Source organism: Lethenteron reissneri, chromosome 64 (genome assembly GCF_015708825.2).
Source record: "Lethenteron reissneri isolate LAM-NWPU_2019-01 chromosome 64, ASM1570882v1, whole genome shotgun sequence".
Lineage (NCBI taxonomy): Eukaryota > Metazoa > Chordata > Hyperoartia > Petromyzontiformes > Petromyzontidae > Lethenteron > Lethenteron reissneri.
Genome location: NC_083842.1, coordinates 3,477,455 through 3,500,605, shown reverse-complemented (window position 1 = coordinate 3,500,605; position 23,151 = coordinate 3,477,455). Strand labels below are relative to the sequence as shown.

The following is a 23,151-nucleotide window of genomic DNA, read 5'->3' as shown; positions in this document are numbered from 1 at the left end:
TTACGGAGCGGCCACCCCACGGGGCGACAGCGACCCGAGCGGAGGGGCGTGCCACCGACGGGCGCCCGGCCTGCACCGGCGTAGGAAACGGGTTCCGTAAAACGCTTGCCCGGGCTGTGCGGGGAAACAGACAGGAAGGCACTTAACAGATCACAGAGGGCCCTTAATGGGCCCTGGCTAACACCGAACACATGTCTGGCGCACGGCTGCGTGCTACTGACCTCATTCTCGCGGACACGTGCGCCACATGTGCCACTGTGTGCCACGCTCACCACGCACGCGACGTCGGCGCTGACCGACCGCTGTCTTGGGCAACGATGGCGGCGGCGACGGCGGACACAGACACGCGTAGAGATGTGTACAACGGCCTCCGCCCGTGCGTTAAGCAAAAACTACGGCAGCGGCAATTCCTGAACGAGTTCATTCTGGTCCCATTGTCGCAGGTCACCGTCAAAATTGATTTGAGCAAATTGTGACCGGCTGTGTTTGTCTATCTCTGCATCACTGCCACTGCCCAGAAAGTCGGTCTCGTGTGCTCACATTTACCGTGACGGCAGCCTGAGGCAAGAGGGACCACAATGCACTTCTTTGGGAACTGCCCATAATGCTTTGCCCAGAGGGCCGGCTGCACGGCATGCACGCGCGTGAGTGCGTCGCGGATTCACGCGCATCGTCTGCAGCGTCACGCTAACACGCGGTGACACAGCAACAACAGCAGCAGCAGCAGCAGCAACAGCAGGCGCACGCGACGTCGCTCACCTGCTCTTCCGTGAGGAGGATCAGCCGAGTGACCATGATGCTCACGGCATTGCCAAGGCTGGAATCGTGGAAGAGTTTGGCGACCTGACCTCCACCAAACAAAACAGGTTTGGGTTGACCAGGGGGATCGGGGCGGGGTAGAGGAAGGGAGAGGGAAGGCGGGGCGGGGGAGGTCGAGGGCGAGGAGAGTGGAGGTGGGGAGCCGGGGTGGGAGAGGCGAGGGGAGACACAAGCCGAGTCACTTCCGAGTTGGGCGTCACGACCGTCCGTCTGCCGACGCACACAACGACAAAGATCCCGTGTGGCCAAGCGCTGCTTTGAAGGCACACAAGGGGGTGGGTGGGCCAGCACCATGCCCCACCGCCTTTGTCTCCACAGGTGCTCATTTGAGGCTGAGTTGACCTACGGGAGTCCCAAGACCGGTTCAGATAATCGTCACTGGTGTTGGCCATGAGCGGGAATTGAACTCGGGTCTCCGGGTTTGAAGAGCTCTAACTGCTACAACACCACTCCCCGCAGACACACATGCACGGACAAAAGACAAAGGCACACACGTGGACACACACGTGGACACACACGTGAACATACACGTGAACACACACACACGTGGACACACACGTGGACACACAGTGGACACACACGTGAACATACACGTGAACACACACACACGTGGACACACACGAGGACACACAGTGGACACACACGTGAACATACACGTGAACACACACACACGTGGACACACACGTGGACACACAGTGGACACACACGTGAACATACACGTGAACACACACACACGTGGACACACACGAGGACACACAGTGGACACACACACACACGTGTGTACGCTTGGCAACTCCCAGCTGCTGCACAGGGAATGATGGCGGCACCTCCACCACAGGGGCCGTGACGACGCACGGTGGTCACGCGGGGGGGAAGGGAGAGGGGGGGGGGAGAGGGGGGGGCGGCCCTCGATTTCGCCCGGTCAGCGCGTGCCGGGCAGCTCGTCCGAGGTCAAGGTGGCTCAATCATTCTGGGTCGTCATCCTCCATCTGTCTCTCTCGCTCTCTCTGCTCTCACTCTCCCAGTGCCTTTGGCCTAGAACCGAGCACCGCTCCCACGGTGCTCACCGTGCGCTCGTCGTCGGGAGCGAGCCCGAGCTTGCGCAGGTGTTTGGCGCCGAGCCACCAGGTGGGCTCACCTTTGGCAAACCGGCCGGCCGCGCCGCCTGTCGCGGTCAGCTTCGGAGGTGCGCATGCGGGGCGCCGCGTTGCCGACCGACGAAACGAACGAACGAACTCGCGGCACTTTCGTTCCCACGGGTGCCGCCAGGGCTCCGGTTTCATTTTAAGCCGCCGCCGAACCGGCTCGAGAGTGGCGAGACCGCCAGACGCTCGCGTCCTCGCGACCGCCAGCGCCCCCTCCCAGCGCTGCGAGCGGTTGCCGGTTTAAACGGTCGCGGTGGCCGCCCCCGACGCTACTGCCGAGCGGCACCTCGCTCCTCGGGGCCTCTCTGCCGCTTGCCCCCCCCCACCCCCACCGCCGCCGCGGGAGGACCGAGGACCTGCTGCTGAGAACTCCAGCGTCGCCCCTCGGCCAGCAGAGCCCAGCCGGGCCCCTCCCGGGTCCTGCATGAGTCTATGGGTCTCTACACTAGTCTATGGGTCTCTGTGCCAGTCTGTGGGTCCTCTACACTAGTCTATGGGTCTCTGTGCCACTCTCTAGCTCTATATGAAAGTCACAGCGGACCGGGCTGAGACCAATCAACTTCGGAAGTCTAAACCGGGGCCCTCTCGGCCCCCACGGCCCCCGCTGGGCCACCCGGCCGCCAACTTACGATGTTCATGATGGTGAGCAGGTAGTCCTCAATGTCCCGGCGCCCGTGGAAGCCCACCATGAGCTTGTCGGCCACCACCAGCGTCTCCACGGTGCGCTCCACGCTCACCGAGCGGCGCCCGCGCTGGGCCGCCGACGACGCCGCCAGCGGCGGCCGCCACCACCACGCCCCGCGCTGCCGTGCCGGCGCTTTGGCCCCTTTCCGCCGGCCGCTGCCTCCCGTCCAGGACTTCGCTGCCCGGCAGAACACAGAGCGAGCAAGGGCGTCACTAAAACTACTCAACGAGACTATTATTTTTAATTTTACCAGGGTGAAGCCCCGCTGAGCTGTTAGTCCTTTGTCGGAAGCGACCTGGCCACAAATGATCGCTCAAAGAAGCGGCTCATCATCATCATCACCACGTGGAAATGTACCGCGGCAGCGAAATACTCTGAACGCGTGGTGATGTCGATTCTAAATGTCGAGGTAAAAAACCGGAGGACCCGGAGGAAAATCCACGCGACCACGGGGAAAGACGCACAAACTCCAAAAATATACAGCAGGCGTCAGGGTCGGGGCCAGACCCAGGGTGTGAGTGAGTGCGGGGAGCGGTGGTGCAACGGTTAGCGTGCCGTGCAACGAACCCCGGCAAACCCGAGTTCGATTCCCGCTCCCACAATCAATAACAGTGACGAATATTTGAATCGGTCCCTGGGCTTCCCCTTAGTGGGAGGGAGAGTCTGTTGGCATGAGGATGATGATGACGATGAGGTGGATGATGATGATGAGGTGGACGATGATGATGAGGTGGATGATGATGATGTGGACCCGTAGGCGCTGCTCACCCCCTACGCCGCACGCCGCCTCCTCCTCCCCGTGCTTGCGGTGCAGCCGCACGGCCGAGCGCTTGAAGACGAGGTGCGGCTCTCCTCCACCTCCTCCACCTCCCCCACCCGCCCCGCCCCATCGTGCCGCCCGCGCCGCGCTCGCCGCGACGACGGCGACGACGGCGAGCTGGAGGTGGCGTTCCGCAGCGGTTCGATAAAGAACTCCTCTCCGTCCGCCACGATCACCCCGTGCTGTGGGTACGGGGGGGGGGGGGGGGGCGGGAGCCGAGGGAAGGGGGGAAAGAGTCCATCGAGCGCCAACGATCAGCATGGCCGCGTCTGTTCGTTTGCCGCGAAGCTCAGCAGGCTCCGGCCTGCTTAGCGAGTCGCCAGGTCGGGCGAATCGCCGCGTGCACGTTGAACTTCGTTCGCGCCGCGCTAAACGGGAGGCCGCTGACGGAACCGGAGCCGGCCGGAGGGAACGGCGCGGCTCTCCGGACTCCGCTGGACAAGGCGCCGTGACTTCTCGCCGGAGCCACCGCCGCGGCCGCTGCCGTTGGCATTGCTGCCACGCTCAGCAGCCGCGGCCACGTTGGGTCTGCGGGGACGTCAAGGGACTCCGACGGTGCCCTCCTCAATTGAAAATCCACGGGAGGCCCAGCTTCCATAAATAAACCTCATCGCACCTTCTCACACGCACTGTCACACACACTCTCACACACACACTCACACACACTGACCACACTCTCACACTCACACACACTGTCACACACACTCTCACACACACACTCACACACACTGTCACACACACACACTCTCACACACTCACACACACACTCTCTCTCACACACTTTCACACACACACTCTCACACCCTGACCACACTCTCACACACACACACTCACCACACTCTAACACACACACTCACACACACTCTCACACACTCACATACTTTCACACACACACTCTCACACACTGACCACACTCTCACACACACACACTCACCACACTCTAACACACACTCACACACTCTCACACACACTCTCACACACACTCACTCACACACTTTAACACACACACTCACACACTCTCACACACACACTCACCACACACTCACACACTCACACACACAACAACAAAAACAACCGCCATTCGCCACTAAGTGGCGGTGACGTCACCACGACGCTTGTGCCAGGCCAAGTGCACCTTGAGGCCACGTGAAGTGTCGAACGCCCGCTGGCAGGAGGTCACGGGGCAGACCAGCAGGTGCCACGGGTCGACTGATCGAGATGACCGATATGACTGGCTGATGCACCACCTTTGCCCCCTACTGTACCAACTTGCTGTGCTTTAGCCACCCGGCGCTCCGCTCGTTGTTGTGAGCGTCGCTCCTCCGCCCTCCGTTGTTGTTGTAGGGCGACTGCCTCCAACTCCCCAGTAACGTCCTTCACGAGCCTCCTCCACTGAGGCCGATCTTGACACCGCTGGTACCAGTCATCGGCAAGTCCACTCAGCTCCACGTCCTCCTGTACCACATCACTCCATCTCTTCTGTAGCCCGTGCCGCGCCCGTTTAGCCCCCTCGATCCGGCCGAACAAAAGCTGTTTAGGCATGCGGTGGCTGGGCATGCGAGCTACATGACCCAGCCAACGCAGCCTTGCCTGCCGGAGGAGCTCACCGATGGGACTTTGCCCAGATCTTTCAAGGATTTGTGAGCTCCTCACACATCCAGCCTGGTTAAGCCCAGATGGATCGTAGGCAGGCCAGCCTAAATGTTTCCAACACCACACAACTCTCACACACACATTCACACACACACTCTCACACACTGACCACACTCCACACACACACTCACACACACTCTCACGCACACACTCACCACACTCTCACACACTCACACGACACCACACCTCACACACTCACACACACCACACTCTCACACACACACACACACTCTCACACACACACACTCACCACACTCTCACACACACTCACTCACACACACACACACTCACACACACTCTCACACACACTCACACACTCTCACACACACTCACACACACAATCTCACACACACTCACTCACACACTCTCACACACACACTCTCACACACACACTCACACACACACACTGTCACCCTCTTCACACACACACTCACACACTCACCACACACACTTATCACACTCTCACACTCACCACACACTCACACACTGCAACTCCACACAGAAGGGGGCCAGAGCCGGGAATCGAACCCACGCTCTTCTTGCTGCGCGGCGCGAGCGTCACCACTTCGCCGCCACCCTGATGATCAACGCTGCCCTGGGGCGGCCTTCATCCAGCAGCGGATTAAGCAAGGGCCGTGAGTGATGACGACAGCAGCAGTAGCATTATTGTTGTCATTATAGTTCAAGCCAGTGGCCGTGAGCAAGTGGCTCAGCAGTGCACGGGGCTGCCACAAGCAAAGCACGCACAGAGCAAGACAAAGATCCCCCCCCCGTGTAGCCTTAACAGACTGTTGGGGCAAGTGCTGTTAGCGAGTAGCACCTACGGAGGCCGGCACGGTACACGAGGGGAAGTCGGTGGGCAGCGCCACGCCCGGCCGCCTTTGTCTCCCCAGTGGCGATGTTTAATACACACCGCACTAGGTACTCATTTGCGGCTGAGTCGACCTAAGGGAGGCCCATGACCGGTTCAGATAATCGTCACCGGTGTTGGCCCTGAGCGGGCATTGAACCAGGGTCGTCAGCCTCGGAGCGCGGAGCAATAACTGCTGCACTACCGCTCCACACACGCGCACACACACACGCACGCACACGCACGCACGCACATGCACACACACGCACACACGCACACGCGCGCACAAACACACACGCACACACACTCACACACACGCACACACACTCCACACACGCATGCACACACACGCACCCCCTTTGCCTTGGACCCACAGTCCTTCCTGTCTAGCATTTGCTCTGCTGCACCACCCCCCGCCTCTCTCCCTCCCTCTCCCCCCCCTCTCCCTCTCTCTCCTTCTCCCACTCTGCGCGCTCCGACTTCGCTCGCCGTTACAAAAACATCGACCTCAAAAACCCGCGCGCCAGCCAGAGGGGGTGCACGACGCTGGCGCTGCCGCCGCCGCCGCCGCCACAGCGGGGCGAGGACCGGGCTGGCCGCCACGGCCGCCACCCGCAGCGGCGCGGCACCAGCGCCAGGCCGTGCCGCCGCTCCGCCACCACGATTTCCATTTTCCCAGAACCGTGGGAACGGCGGTGGCGGCGCGCTCGCCGGTTCCGCGTCGTTACGGGGGGCGGGGGCAGCGGCGGCGGCGGTCACTCGCCCCCGCTGTGAACCCGTCGCCCCGAGTTCGATTCACGGCCACGGACAATCGCACTGACCAGCGTAGTGAAGTATGATCAAACAGCCCCCCACCCCCCCCCCGTGACGATCCTGCACGGTGAGAAAAGGATTTCCTCCTCCAGCAGTGGATTGACAGAAGGGCCGTGCTCGAACGCTCGGACAAGGTGACATGGAAACCTCGTCAGTGACGATGACGACGACGGTGGCGATGGCGACGGTGACTGTTGACAAGGCGGGTGGAGTGCGCGATGCGACGACGACGACGCTAGCTGGGTAGGGAGGTGAGCGAGAGCGTCAATGTGACAACGGTGTGACGAGCATCGCTCCCACGGGCCACAGCCGGTGGGAAACCGCCGCCCATGACTGTGCGTGGACCAGAGTGGTCACCAGAGGAAGAAATGAAACGAAACTATATTAATTATTTTGCCGAGTAAGGCCCACTGAGCAATATGGCTCAGAAGCAATCTGGCAATCAGAAATTCTATCTCAATGAAGTGGCTTGTCACGTGGAAATGTATAGCGATCAAACCCAGGACCCCCTGTATACCTGGCGAGGTGGTTAACATCTCGCCACCGCGGCAGAGAGTCCCCTCTGCGGTATCCGCTTCTGCGGGGCCGTTCTCTCACCAAAAACCCAAACCCGGGCGGCGCACTCCGACCCCCCACCCGCCCTCCCGCCCCCACCCGCCCCCCTCGCCCCCCTCGCCCCCCTCGCCCCCCCCGCCCCCCTCGCCTCCCTCGCCTCCCGCTCACCAGGCCGTTGCAGTTGCTGAGTGCGACGCGGGTGGTGCCCTGGCGGCCCTGCAGGTGGCCCGTGTAGTGGCAGTCGGAGACGTAGTTGTGGCGCCAGTCGAGGCCGCGGCGGCCCCAGTACTCGACGGAGAAGGCCCGCGACACGAGCGCCGCGTTCAGGCTCAGGTTGAGGTGGAGCTGACGCCCGTAGGCGGCGAGCCGGTAGTAGACCTGCGCCGCGTCGCCGTGCCCGTCGCCTGCGCCGCACGAGAGACGCGACAGGTTCCACCACCACCCCCTCGTAGCCTTTGGCGGATCGTCGGGGCGAGCGACGGTTTAGCGGCGCCCGAGAAGGCCGGCGTGGCACGGGTGGGCGGGCGGCGCGACGCCACGCCCGGGCCACCTTTGTCTCCCTCGGGTGGGCGATTTTTTTTTCACGCACCGCACCAGACCGAGTCGACCTAGGGGAGGCCCGGGACCGGTTCGCTTGCGCGCACCCGCCACGCCGTCGTCACGGCCATGTTCTATCAGCTGCTGGATGAAAACCTCCTCCCCACACCCCCACTGCCGGCAGAATTCTTAGCGGCGCACCGAGTGCCAATTTGGCCGATCGCGACGAGCGGGTCAAGCGTTCGACGCTTGGCGTGGGCGCAGGGCCCGGTCGGCCGTGCGAGCAAGAAAGAGAGAGAGCAGGAGAGAGTGAGAGAGACACAGAGCGAGAGAGAGAGTGAGAGAGCGAGCGAGAGAAGAGCAGGAGAGAGCGAAAAGACAGAGCGAGAGAGAGCGAGAGAGTGAGAGAGACAGAGCGAGAAAGAGAGCAAGAGAGAGCGAGAGAGAGTGAAGAGAGTGAGAGCGAGTGAGTGAGAGTGAGAGAGACAGAGAGTGAGAGAAAGAGCACGAGAGAGAACAGGAGAGAGTGAGAGACAGAGCGACAGGGCGAGACAGAGTGAGAGAGCGAGAGAAAGTGAGAGAGAGCGTGCTATCCGCGTCGGGGTCAATGCTCTGATTTGATTCGGTATGTTGTCCACACTGCACTGTGTGGTTGTATGTGGCCTTCGACACGGAGAGTGGCGTACACAGCCGCACCAAACCGCACGGAAACAAATCCTGAACGACACGAGGGACCCCGACCGACGAGACGACACAAAATAAATCGATTCCCGAACCAAGCGATTTGGCGACGCCGGCCACACCGCCACCCGTCGCCGTTTCCCGGCAGCGGCACGCAACTCACAAACGGCTCGGCGCCGGGGTCGTAGCGGGAACAACGCACAAGCGGGCGACGTTTTGGGCAAAGGACCTCCCCCCTCATCGCGTCGAGTCACCGGGCCGCCGAGCACCAACCCCGGACTGCTCTCGCCGCGACGGCCTCCGCACCCTTCGTGGGGGTGCCAAACGAGGAAGCGCCATCCTACACGGGCCTCTGCGCGAAGGCCGGCCCTGCGGCGGCGGCTGCGGCGACTGTGGCACAGTCGGTGCAGTTGGGGGGGGGAGGCTCAGTCCTCGTGAGACGAGAGGTCGGCGGGATGAACGCGCGGGGTTCGTGCACCGCGCGTCCAGCGGAGGCAGAGGGGGGCAGCAGCCGACGGAGATTTCCTGCTCAGAAGGAGGGAACTGAACCAGTGGTGCGGTGGATATTCCACGTTACTATGGTACGCAGGGGACGAGTCTATCGTAGGCAAGCGCCATTCACCTTCTCCGCGTTGGGATCACGCGCAGCGTCGGCGGCGGTAGCATCGCACACACCCTCCCCCCCCCACTGCAACAACCTTGGCAGGCCTCTCCTGAAAAGCGGCCTTGGGGAAGTCTGCGACGCTGTCGTGGGCGAGCTGAGCGCGATCGTGGCCAACGCCGAATTGACCTCCCGGCACCGCCGCACGTAAGGCCTCGCCGCAGGGGCCTCGCGCCGGGGTCCCTTCGAGGCCGCTACCACCCCGTCCGGCTCGCCACCGGTTGCCCGAGCATCCGTCCTCACCGGGGCAACCCGCTGGGCTCTCGGCCGCCCGCCACAACAAGCGGCAAGCGGGCGCCGGGCGCCGTGGCGGCGCCTTGCCAATGCGGTGGACGCGACAACAATGTGCCCGAGTACTCAGCAGACGTGGCGAGCGAGCGCGAGCTCCGCGTGCCACTCGCGAGTCAGGCGAGAGAGGAGGTTGGGGCCTTCGGGGTCGGGTCTGTGACGAGCCCGGAGCGGACGTCTCACTGGCAGAGCAGGGCCATCGTCGCGCCGTCTCTCTCCCCTCTCTCTCCCCTCTCTCGCCACCTCCCCGGTGCCCTTTCGCGTGGCCGGCAGCGGTGAAACGCTGCGATCGCCAACAGTGAGGTGGGCGAGGTCACCGGGCAGTTCGCTCTCACGGGCCGTGTCAATAAATTGCATTGCCTCACGTTTTGCGACCTTAGGCGGGACCCATTTCTGCTCTGTGGTGGTGGTGAGCCTTCGATGGGTCTCTTGAAAGTCGGTGCGGATTGCACGCTGCGGCTACCACGGTATTTTGCGTGTCTATAATGTTGTACTCATCTATCCAGGACAGCCACGCTGAGTCGCAGGCAGGGATGTCTTTCAGGAGGGTCCTGCCGCCGCCGCTGCTACATTGGGGGGTTTTTTATTGTAAGATGTTCCCAGCCGATTCGTTATTATACACGTGCAGGAGGAGAAAACCGGTGCGCCCGGAGAAAACCCCGCGCTTAGCGCGAGGGGACAACGCTCAATCCCCGTACAGACGGACACAGATGGCGAGAAGTCCACTTTCTGTACCGCCTTCTCCTGGCGAGCCGGGAATACGGCACCACCCACAGGAAGGGAGTTGCACAGCCCATCTGTGTGCGATCCACCAACCTCTCGACTGCCTCTCGCTGGATGGCTCCAGGCCGCCAGGTGCAGCAGCGTGGCCACCACGGCGGACCGGGTACATAGCCAAGGTAGAGGCGCAGCCCTGCAATCGCTGGCTCACGCCGCTGCTGGCAAAAGAAGGGGTCTCCGCTAATTTGGAAGGTATTTGGCTTCCTCTCTCGCGCTCAAACAAATAAACTCGCAGCGTGAGGGAGCGACGCGGGGCCACGCTGCCTGCACGGTTAGACGGACTGCACGGGGTCTCTCCTCCGTCTCGTGGCCGCAAGTTCGACGTTCCGGCAGCGAGCCTATGTCAGCCTTGGCCGCGATGTCTCCCCCTTTCTCTCCCTCTCCTTGTTTCTCCCTCTCTCCCCCTGTCTCTCTCTCTCTCTGCATCTCTCTCCCCGTTTCTCTCTGTCTCTCTCCCTGTCTCTCTCTCTGTATCTCTCTCCCCGTCTCTCTTTCTCTCTGTCCTCTCTCTCCTCCACCGCTGCCCCAGATCGTCCAAAACTGGCGACCCCCTGCAAGTAGTGGCCACTCGTGGAATTTCTCGCCAAATTCTTTCCCCCCACCGACCCACCCACCCCTGTCCGCCCATCTCTCCCTCCCTCTCTCTATGAACGGAATTCTCCCCCCCACCCCCTCCCGCTGTGTCCGGCCGCCCGGTTCCCCCCACTCTGAAAATAACTCTAAAACATTCCCCTCTCTCCTCGCTCTCCCCCCGTCTCTCTCCCCGCTCTCTCCTACCTCTTACCCCCTCTCTCCCTCTCTCCCCGCTCTCTCCTACCTCTACCCCCTCTCCCCCCGCTCTCTCCTACCTCTACCCCCTCTCCCCCCCTCCTCCTCTCCCGCTCTCTCCTACCTCTACCCCCTCTCCCCCCCGCTCTCTCCTACCTCTACCCCCTCTCCCCCCCCCGCTCTCTCCCCGCTCTCTCCTACCTCTACCCCCTCTCCCCCCTCTCCCCTGTCTCAATCCCCTCTCTCCCCTCTCTCCTCTCTCCCCGCTCTCCCCCGCTCTCTCCGCTCTCTCCTCCCTCTACCCCTCTCCCCCCGCTCTCTCCTACCTCTACCCCCTCTCCCCCCGCTCTCTCTCCCCCGCTCTCTCCTCCCTCTACCCCCCTCTCCCCCCTCTCCCCCTGTCTCATCCCCTCTCTCCCTCTCTCTCCTCTCTCCCCGCTCTCTCCCCGCTCTCTCCTCCCTCTACCCCCCTCTCCCCCCTCCCCCTCTCTCCCCGCTCTCTCCCTCCCTCTCCTCCACGCTCTCTCCTCCCTCTCTCCCTCTCTTCTCCCCCTCTCCCCCTCTCTCCCCGCTCTTCCCCCCCTGTCCCTCCCTCCCCTACTCCCCGCTCATCGTCCCCGCTCTCGTCCTCCCCTACCCTCTCTGCCCATCTCCCCCGCATCTCTCCCCCCCCCTCTCTCCTCCTCTCCCCTCCCTCCTCCGCTCTCTCCCCCCCCCGTCCCCTCTCTCCTCCCCTCTCCCCCGCTCTCTCCCCGCTCTATCTCCTCCCTCTACCCACTCCTCCCCTCTATCTCTCCCCCTCTCTCTGCCTTCTCTCCTCTCTGCAGCAGACGCCGCACACACGCGTCAAAGTTCCGGGTCGATTCCCTCCCCGGCGCCGTTCTGTGTTGCAGTCTGAATGCTCTCCCCGGCTGCTCTGCCAGTGTGTGTGCGAGTGCGAGCGTGAATGTGTGCGGCGTGGACCGCTTGCGGCCTGTTCTGCACTGTGTGTGTGTTCTGCGTGGAGTCTGCGTGGAGTCCTGCGTGGAATCTGCGTGTTCTCTCTCCCCCCTGCTCTGCACGGGTTTCCTTCTCCCGTGCCTAAAACAAAACGGCACAATGTCACCGACACTGGCCAACCATCATCTCAGTTCTGAAAGGCCACCTGCAATATGACTCAATTGGGATCACACAGCAGCAGCATCATCCTCCCCCCGACCTTCTTCGAAAACATGGCAGGACCCTCCTGAAAACGAGTCTTGACACTCAGCGAGTCTCTCCTGGCTAAACAAGTGGAATAACTAAAATAATAATCACCTCGTATGAGCCCAAATCAAAATGCGTATTCCAAGCAAGAGCCTGACTGCTGCTGAGAGGCTGCATGTTGAAACCGAGTGTTCAAGTCAATGCTGCTAACACTGAGCACTCCCAGAATGCCATGTGGCTGATGGGGAGTGTAAGGGGAGAAAATTGCTGATGTTTGTGCAGAGACGGATATGGGAAGGAGACATTTGTTTATTTAGTTTTCTCCGTGTCTCTCTCCGTGTCTCTCAATGTGTCTGTGTCTCTCCGTGTCTCTCAACGCGTCTGTGTCTCTCTTGCTGTGTCTCTCCATGTCTCTCAATGTGTCTGTGTCTCTCCGTGTCTCTCAATGTGGCCGTGTCTCTCCGTGTCTCTCAACGCGTCTGTGTCTCTCCGTGTCTCTCTTGCTGTGTCTCTCAACGCGTCTGTGTCTCTCCGTGTCTCTCTGTGTCTCTCAACGCATCTGTGTCTCTCCATCTCTCCCCCCCGTTTCTCTCTCTTGTCCCGAGTTTCCTCTTCACTCTGTCCGTCCACGCAGACGGACAGAGGGACACGCAGACGGACAGACAAGGGGCTCCCCGACTCGGACAGCCACGGCCGCCGCCGTGTCCCCCACCAGCGCCACCATCTCGGCGTGTGACCCCGCCGTGACCCCCGCCGTGACCCCCGCCGTGACCCCGCCGTGACCCCGACCGCGCTCTTGCCTGTCCGCAGCCCGTCCACGCTCCTCCTGGGCCGGGCCCGGCCGTCGTTCCTCTCGGGCGGAGGGACCGGCGCTCCGTTGTGGTCGACCCTCTGCGGTATCGTCGTTTCGTAGTGATCCACATTCCGCAGGAAATCAGCTGGGGGGGGGGGGGGAGACATGGAGGAGGAGAGGGGCGGGAGCGAGCGAGCGAGTGAGGGGTTGGTGGTGGTGGTGGTGGGCGCGAGAGCAACGCGGTGGGGTGGGAGCCGCTGGGGGGTGGAGAGGGGGGCTGGGGGGGGTGGTGGCTGCCCCCCCCCACCGCACCATTGGCCCGCTCGGCACGTGCGGCGAGGAGGAGGAGGCGGCGAGCGCGGACCGGCACGTTCCGCTGGACATACCAGACGGACTGGTTGGCCGGCCGTCAAGAAAAGCCTCCTCTGCATTGTCTGACTGTAATTACAGACAAAGCGCCCGGCACTTTCGCTGTTACAGCTGCGATTTCTCTCCCCCCCCCCCCACAAGCCCCTCTTTCCCGGGCGCATTCCGCCGCGTAACGATTTCTCCACCACTGCACTCTCACTTTCGCCTCTCCACCACCCCCCAGCCTCCTCCTGCTGCCATGCTGCGCGCCTGATTATCTTCTTGTTGTTGTTGTTTGTGGTGGTGGTTGTGGTGGTTGTGGTGGTGGCGTTTTTGTGGGGAGCGGTGGCAAAGCGGTTGGCGTAGCGGCGCTACGAACCCGGCGATCCGGGGTCGGTTCCCACTCGCGGCCAACGCCGGTGAAGATATTTATCTGAACCGGGTCCTGGGTCTCCCCTAGGTCGACTCGGCCTCGAATGAGCACCCGGTGCGGTGTGTAGTAAACATCGCCACTGGGGGAGACAAAGGCGGCCGGGCGTGGGTGCTGGCCACCCACCCCCTCGTGTGCCGTGCCGACCTTCATCGGTGCTCGCTAGCAGCACTTGCCCCTACAGTCTGTGAAGGCTACACGGGGCTTCTTTGTCTTTGTTTGTTGGTGGTGATGGGTCCCGCTCGTCCGTGGGAAGCCACCATGGGAAAGCTGCCGCTGCCGCTGCCGACAGTTTGCCCGAGCTCTGCGTTCCTACATTGGGAAGTTTGGCCGAGCCCGTGAATGTCGGTGACGGTGATGATCTGTTCCGCCCGGCATGCAAACCACACACAGATAAAGCTCCCCCCGTCATGTGCAGGGTGCGCGGGCTGCTGGCGGCAAGTGCTGTTAGCGAGCGCCTATGAAGGCCGGCACGGCACAGGAGGGGTGTGGGTGGCCAACACCAAGCCCGGCCGCCTTTGTCTTCCTCGCGGCAGTGTTTGCACTCCTGCACCGGGTACTCATTTAAGGCTGAGTCAATCTCGGGGGCGGCCAGGACCGATTCAGATGAATCGTCGCCACTTGCTGGCACATTGAGCGCGAATCAAAACTCGGTTCGCCACGTGCTCGCCCTGTGCACAACACAGGGCGAGAGAGCACGCAAATTCCACACGCACACACACACACACCCAACACACACACACAACACACACACGCACACACACACACGCACACACCCAACACACACCCAACACACACACACCCAACACACGCACACACACACTCAACACACGCACACACACACACACACCCCCAACACACACACACACCCAACACACACACACGCACACACCCAACACACACACACACACGCCCAACACACACACACACACGCCCAACACACACACACACCCAACACACACACACACACCCAACACACACACCCAACACACACACACACACACACCCAACACACACCCAACACACACACCCAACACACGCACACACACACACCCAACACGCACACACACCCAACACACGCACACACACCCAACACACACACCCAACACACACACACACGCACACCGCCAACACACACACACGCACACACCCAACACACACACACACACCCAACACACACACCCATCACACACACACACGCACACACCCAACACACACACACGCACACACCCAACACACACACACCCAACACACACACACACACCCAACACACACCCAACACACACCCAACACACACACACCCCCAACACACATACACCCCCAACACACACGCACACACCCAACACACACGCACACAACCAACAAACACGCACACACCCAACACACACGCACACACCCAACACACACATACACAACCAACACACACACACCCAACACACACACGCACACCCAACACACGCACGCAACACACACACGCACACACCCAACACACACACACCCAACACACACACACACCCAACACACACACACAACACACACGCGCACACACACCCAACACACACGCATACACACACACACGCCCAACACACACACACACCCAACACGCACACACCCAACACACACACCCAACACACGCACACACACACACCCAACACACGCACACACACCCAACACGCACACACACCCAACACGCGCACACACCCAACACACACACACACGCACACACCCAACACACACACACGCACACACCCAACACACACACACACACCCAACACACACACCCATCACACACACACACGCACACACCCAACACACACACACGCACACACCCAACACACACACACCCAACACACACACACACCCAACACACACCCAACACACACCCAACACACACACACCCCCAACACACATACACCCCCCAACACACACGCACACACCCAACACACACGCACACAACCAACAAACACGCACACACCCAACACACACGCACACACCCAACACACACATACACAACCAACACACACACACCCAACACACACACACGCACACCCAACACACGCACGCAACACACACACGCACACACCCAACACACACACACCCAACACACACACACACCCAACACACACACACAACACACACGCGCACACACACCCAACACACACGCATACACACACACACGCCCAACATACACACACACCCAACACGCACACACCCAACACACACACAACACACACCCAACACACGCACACCCAACACACACACCCAACACATCCAACACACACACACAACACACACACCCAACACACACACACACGCACACACCCAACACACGCACGCACATACACACCCAACACACGCACACACCCAACACACGCACACACCCAACACGCGTACACACCCAACACACACACACACACGCACACACCCAACACATGCACGCACACACACACCCAACACACGCACACACCCAACACGCGTACACACCCAACACACGCCGCACACACGCACCACACACACCCAACACACGCACACACCCAACGCACACATCCAACACACACACACATACCCAACACACAACACACACACACCCAACACACAGCACACAACACCCACACCCACACACCCAACACACAACACACACACCCAACACACACACACACCCAACACACACACACACCCAACACACAACACACACACACACCCAACACACAGCACACAACACACACACCCACACACCCAAGACACAACACACACACCCAACACACACACACACACCCAACACACACACCCAACACACAACACACACACAACACACACACACACACCACACACACAAGACACACACACACCCAACGCACAACACACACACAACACACACACACACACCACACACACAAGACACACACACACCCAACGCACAACACACCCAAAACACACACAACACACACACCCAACAAGCACACACACGCAACACACACACACACACCCCGTCTTACTTCTGCCCATGAGAGGGGAAAGAAGCACAAACGCTCACGCCGATAGGGGCCACCCGGTTCGGTGATCGAACCCAGGTGGGGTGTGTGGGGGGGTGTTTGCTACGTGCGCGTGCGTGCGCGTGCGTGCGTGCGCGTTACACGCGCGTGCGTGCGCGTGCGTGCGCCGTGGACACATTTTGGTGGTTGCCAGAATACTCACAAGAAGGGGGCACGTCAACAGAAGTGCCTCGGGGGTTGCATAAGCTACAGACTGCCCCCGCACAGTGCGCGCACGTCCACATCGCCGCCGATGGAATGTATAGGAGGAGGAGGGCAGGGAAAGGGGCCCCGGCTACGAGTTAAGTCACCGCGGGACCCAAGCAAAGATTTGAATTGAAAGCCAAAGAGATGACCCTACTCAGAAGTTTTCAATGCCACCAAAAAAATGATCAAGCCCCACCACCACCACCACTCGTGTCAGTCGACACCGTCGCCTGTCACTCAAACTAGCCCCGCCTTCTCCATCCACCCACCAAAGACAAAGGCCCCCCGTGTAGCCTCGGCAGGCTGGTCGGGGCAAGTGCTGTTAGCGAGTAGCACCTACGAAGGCCGGCACGGCACACGAGGGGGTGGGTGGCCAGCACCACGCCCGGCCGCCTTTGTCTCCATCGCGGAACAGGCGATGTTTACACACCTCCGCCACCAGCTGTCACACATCAGCAGTGAACTCACACGCGCGTATACACAGAGACAAAGATCGCCCCTATAGCCTTTGGGGGCAAGTGCTGTTAGCGAGCACGTATGAAGATCGGCACGGCACACGAGTGGGTGGGTGGCCCGCACCCCACGCCCGGCCGCCTTTGTCTCCCCGGTGCTGATGCTTAACACATCGCCGCCACCACCCACCCAGGTGCTTGCGTGGCCGTGCGGCAGAGGCAGCGGAGTACAGTAGACACCCTCACTGCCCCACTACCCAATGGCGCAGCGGTGGGGTCGCGAGTTCAAATCCCACTGGGTTTGGTTCACTCAGCCCATCATCATCCCTGTCACGCGGGGTCGATAAAATAGGTACTATTTTGTGGAGAAATTAACGGTCGTTGGTTTGTGGATGGACTCGCCCCCGGCCACATGAATGTGGAATCCCCCCCCCCCCCCCACTTTCTCTACAGGATTGATGCCTCAATGCTCGTTTGAGCAGCAGCAGCAGCAGGAGGTCACGCTGAGGGCTCTAAGGCAGTGTGGAGGAGGGGCTGGGGGCGGTGTAATGCTGGATACTGGACGTGGTGATAATCCTCACTCGGCCACAGATGGCGATGGTTACATCACTGCGACCAGCTCAAGGGCCGTGGCAGCAAAGCCCCGCTGCTGTAGCGAACATCCCACAGCACATCCACGTCTCTCCACCTTCGCCACTCGAGTCTTGGGGTCAATTTACCGCCGTGACCTCCACGGCGCGGGGAAGATCTCACCCAGGAGTGCGGTTGACAAAGAGGGACGTACACATACAAAGACCCCCCGTATAGCCTTATCAGATTGTTTGGGGCAAGTGCTGTCAGTCAGCACCTACGAAGGCCGGCACGGCACGCGAGGGGGGGGGGTGGCCAGCACCGCGCCCGGCCGCCTTTGTCTCCCTAGTGGCGATGTTGACACACCGCACCAGATGAGTACAGAGGGTTCTGGCCAAACATCTTAATGCAGGACCTTTTTGAAAACGAGTAGTCTTGAGACTCACGCTGCCCTGGGTATGCACAAGCGTGCTGAGTTGTCATTCCGCTTGTTCGCCACGGAAAGCCTCGCACGAGTCTCGAGACTCGTTTTCAGGAGGGTCCTGCCAAGTTCTCGCGGTAGGGGGCGACGTTGCAGCTGCTGCTGCTGTGCGATCGCAAATTGAGTGGAAGTCTGCGGGGAATTGTTGAGAGCTCTGCGAGGAATAAAACCCGGAGGAACCCCTTTGCAGACCAGGGGCGAGACACACCGACTCCACACACAGAGAGAGAGAGACGCCTCCACGCACCAAGGCCCTGATTCCGATTTCCCAGAGCGTCTTGTAACTCAGAGAGCACCCGTGACCGGCCCTCATTATCATTCTCAAACGCCGAGTGAATTGAGTCGGACAAACATCCTCACGTCGGAGCGCGGTGCAATGTCTGGCGCCGGGCTCTGTCCGCACTCAAAAGTCATTCGCCGCTCACACGCACGCGCGCGGACGTCAACATGCAAACAACAACAACTGCGGTTTACCTTGAGACGTGTAGGAATACTTAGCATAGCGAGCCGACACCGCCATCCCAGCTGTGGTGAATGCAATCCATGTGAGAGCGCCCGCCCAAAGTCCCATTATCGGAGGGGACGTGAGCTGACGATGCTTCCGACGCTGATTCTCCTCTTACCGCCGCCCCCTTCCGATCTGCTCGATCACTCGATTCACTCGCGGTCAGAGCAGCAGCAGCGGCGACGACGCCGGCAGCACTGGTCGTGGCAGCAGCAAGAGCAGCAGCAGCAACAGCTGACAGCTACAGAGTTCAACATTCTGCCTGCGAAGGTCCATGTCCAGGGAGCGCGATCCAGTCCGCCTTTCGCGTCGTCCGTGCGCGCCGCGGCAAATGCATGGGGGGCGCGTGGTGGGGGGGGGGAACTACGTTCTCCAAACCACCGTCAGCACCACCACCACCGCCGCCGCCGATGGGTCTAACGTGCCAGCCTTTGTAGTGTTCGTTTAACTGTCGGCCAAAATTATAAAAGTTCAAAGTATACGTGGACCGCAATGCAAGCGGGTGATGATGGAGCGTCTTCTCTTTTGATGTCTTCTTTAGCAGCCGCTGCTACTGCTGCTGATGATGCTGATAATTTCGCTGCCGCTGCTGATGATGATGGTTTCGCTGCTGTGCTAAGAAGATCCACCAGCCATCGTGGTCGATGTCCGCCCGTTGCTAGAGTGGTCACTGAAGCGAAACTCGGGGCAGTTGAGGATCCTTCAACGAGTTCGTTTTGTCCCCCTGCGTGATGACACACAGAACACACCGAACACACACGGCAAGAAAGTGCCGCTGCGTGTGAATGAAGATGCTGCCGAGACCTACACACACCACCACCACGTCGAGACAACCTCCTTCCCGCTGCCGTAGCGACTCACTGTTATAGCCACGCGCCAAACGAGGCCCCCCCTACAAGCAGAGAGTGAGAGAAGCTGAAAGCCGCCCGATGTTTAAATATCAGCTGCGGCAGTGCGTCACCAGCTCCGACACGCGGAGTGACCACCCCCACAAGTGTCCAAGCGATGCCACCACCACCAACCACCACCACCAACCACCACCACCAACCACCACCACCAACAACCACCAACCACCACAACCACCACCACACAACTTCCAGTCGTGCTCTTGGACGCGCTGTGATATCGATCCATCACCATCGCCATCATCATCATCGCGATCGCCGAGTGGCGATTCCTATTGGCTGCCGCACGCTACCAAAGGCGCAAACCCTGCAACTGCTTGGCTCACGGAGGGGCCATCCTCCTCCTTCCTGGAGACATCGCGGGGAGACTTGTCCACGGCTCGATCTGCGCGTCTGCTGCCCCTCCCCACCCCCCCTCTCGTATTCAACGGGAGAGAAGTTGCACCACGGATCGGGCACGGAATTGACACTGATTTGGCGGCAGATTTTGATCTGTGTCAGATCTGTACGAGTTGACCACATCAGACACCACCTTCCGACAAAGACAAATGTCCCCACTCCCACATAGCCTACGCAGCCTACGCAGGCAAGTGCACACAGACAGACTTCCCGCACGCACCACAGATCAACCCCTAGACTGTTGAGTCAGCTCCTGTCAGCGAGCACCTATCCAGGCCGCCACGTCTCTCACGGACGCAGTCGGTGCTGCTGCTGCTGCTGGCGGTGTGGCCGGCACCACGGCGCTGACGTCTCAACCACACGCGACTCGTTTGTGGCCGAGGGCACCTAAGTCGGGTTCGGGCATTCGGTTCGGATCCTCGTTTTTCCGCCACTGATGCTGGCCCAGGCACGAGAATGCAACTCGCGGTGCATCGCGCTGACCACTTTCACACCGCATCCCCCGAACCACACGCAGTACAGTAACACACAGAGAGAGAGAGAAACTACGCACAGCAGAATGTCTGCGCTGTTATAAGAGCGCTTGCCATCGAAGCGTCTGCTAAGGCGGCGCGGGGAATCTGCGTGTCCTTGCGCGTTGTACGCGTGCGAATGCGTCTTTGTGTCGTGCGGAGGTGCTGCTCGCGGACAGAAAGTGTCTTTCCCCCCCCCCCAACTGTTAATGCGACACGGGGGTGGGATCTTTGTCTTGTTCTTTGTGTGTGTGAGTTGTGTCTATCTGCGCGTGTGTGTGAGAGAATGTGTGTTGCGTGTGTGTGTGTGAATGCGTGTCTGTCTGTACGTGTGTGAACGTGTCTCTGTGTCTGACTTTGTGAATGTCTGTTTACGTGTGTGAGAAAGTTTGTGTGTGTGAATGTGTCGCCGTGACTGTCGATGTGAATCTCTGTCTTTTGTCTACGCAAATGTGCGTGAAAGTGTGTGTGTGTGTCTGTGACTGTGTGTGTGTCTGTGACTGTGTCAGTGAACGTGTCTGCGTGTGTGTGCGCTCCGCATGCATTTCACAATAGCACTAACCACATCAGACGCGCAGCATATGACCCACATACACACACAGGCACACTCCCTCACACACACACACACGCGTTGTGTGTGTGCGTGTGAACGTACTCACAGTCAGCTGTACGAGACGAGAGACCGATCGAAAGAGAGATTCCTCCCTTCGCTCACGAGTGCAACTCCTCCTCCAACATCCAACGTCGGCGTGTCCCCTCTCAAAGCAGCAAGCAAACCAGCAGCAGCAGCAGCATCACAACTTTTCGCCAGACGGAGGAGCAGAGAGTGAGCCCCCAGGCACACACGGCTCACACATACGGCTCTCTCACATACACACACACGCCGCTCTCTCACATACACACACACATACACACACAGCTCTCACATACACACACACACCGCTCTCTCACATACACACACACGGCTCTCTCACACACACACACCGCTCTCTCACATACACACACGGCTCTCTCACATACACACACACGGCTCTCACATACACACACGGCTCTCACATACACACACACGGCTCTCACATACACACACACGGCTCTCACATACACACACACATACACACACACCTCTCACATACACACCGCTCTCTCACATACACACACACGGCTCTCTCACACACACACACGGCTCTCACATACACACACACACGGCTCTCTCACATACACACACGGCTCTCACATACACACACACGGCTCTCACATACACACACGGCTCTCACATACACACACGGCTCTCACATACACACACACGGCTCTCACATACACACACGGCCCTCACATACACACACACGGCTCTCACATACACACACACGGCTCTCACATACACACACACGACTCTCACATACACACACACGGCTCTCACATACACACACACGGCTCTCACATACACACACACGGCTCTCACATACACACACGGCTCTCACATACACACACACAGCTCTCACATACACACACGGCTCTCACATACACACACACGGCTCTCTCACATACACACACGGCTCTCACATACACACACGGCTCTCACATACACACACGGCTCTCACATACACACACACGGCTCTCACATACACACACACGGCTCTCACATACACACACGGCTCTCACATACACACACACAGCTCTCACATACACACACGGCTCTCCCATACACACACACGGCTCTCTCACATACACAAACGGCTCTCACATACACACACACGGCTCTCACATACACACACACGGCTCTCACATACACACACACGGCTCTCACATACACACACGGCTCTCACATACACACACGGCTCGTTTGCTCCCTGCCTGGGTTCCCTTGCTACTTTCCTGTCTAGCTCAGCCCTCCTCTCTCTCCCCCCTCTCCCTCCCCCCCACCCCCCTCTCCCTCCTCTCCCTCCCCCCCACCACTCTTCAACGTCTTGAAGTCTCCCGTTTACTTAAAATATCGACCCCCAGAAGCCAACGGGCAGCCAATGGGAGCAGCGGGGGCCCAGGGTGGGTGCAAGGGGGGGGGGGGGAGACAAACGCGGCGCGGCCAATCCCAGCCGGGCTCCCTCCCCCACCGCCGGTGTGGGGGGATGGCGGTGGGGGACATTCTGAGGCTCCTCCCTCCCTCCCCCCACCACTCCCCCACCACTCCCCTCTCTCTCTCTGCTGTGTGGATAAGCAGAACATGGATTGAGTCACTCCACTGCTGGATGATGGCCTCTAAATTATACATATCTCCATCAC

The 23,151-nt window shown here is 60.2% G+C and overlaps 1 protein-coding gene across 1 annotated transcript; it reads right to left on the bottom strand.

Moving 5' to 3' along the window:
* LOC133358988 (A disintegrin and metalloproteinase with thrombospondin motifs 6-like) lies at positions 1-22,070 on the bottom strand. The gene is made up of 9 exons (XM_061577366.1): positions 21,530-22,070; positions 19,028-19,782; positions 13,041-13,178; positions 7,509-7,744; positions 3,535-3,651; positions 3,418-3,496; positions 2,594-2,826; positions 760-843; positions 1-114 (listed from the first exon to the last, which is right to left on the bottom strand). The coding sequence occupies exons 2-9, from the start codon at positions 19,122-19,124 to the stop codon at positions 1-3; spliced, it is 1,098 nt and encodes a 365-aa protein (XP_061433350.1). The 5' UTR covers positions 19,125-19,782; positions 21,530-22,070.
* Positions 22,071-23,151: the final 1,081 nt, after the last annotated feature.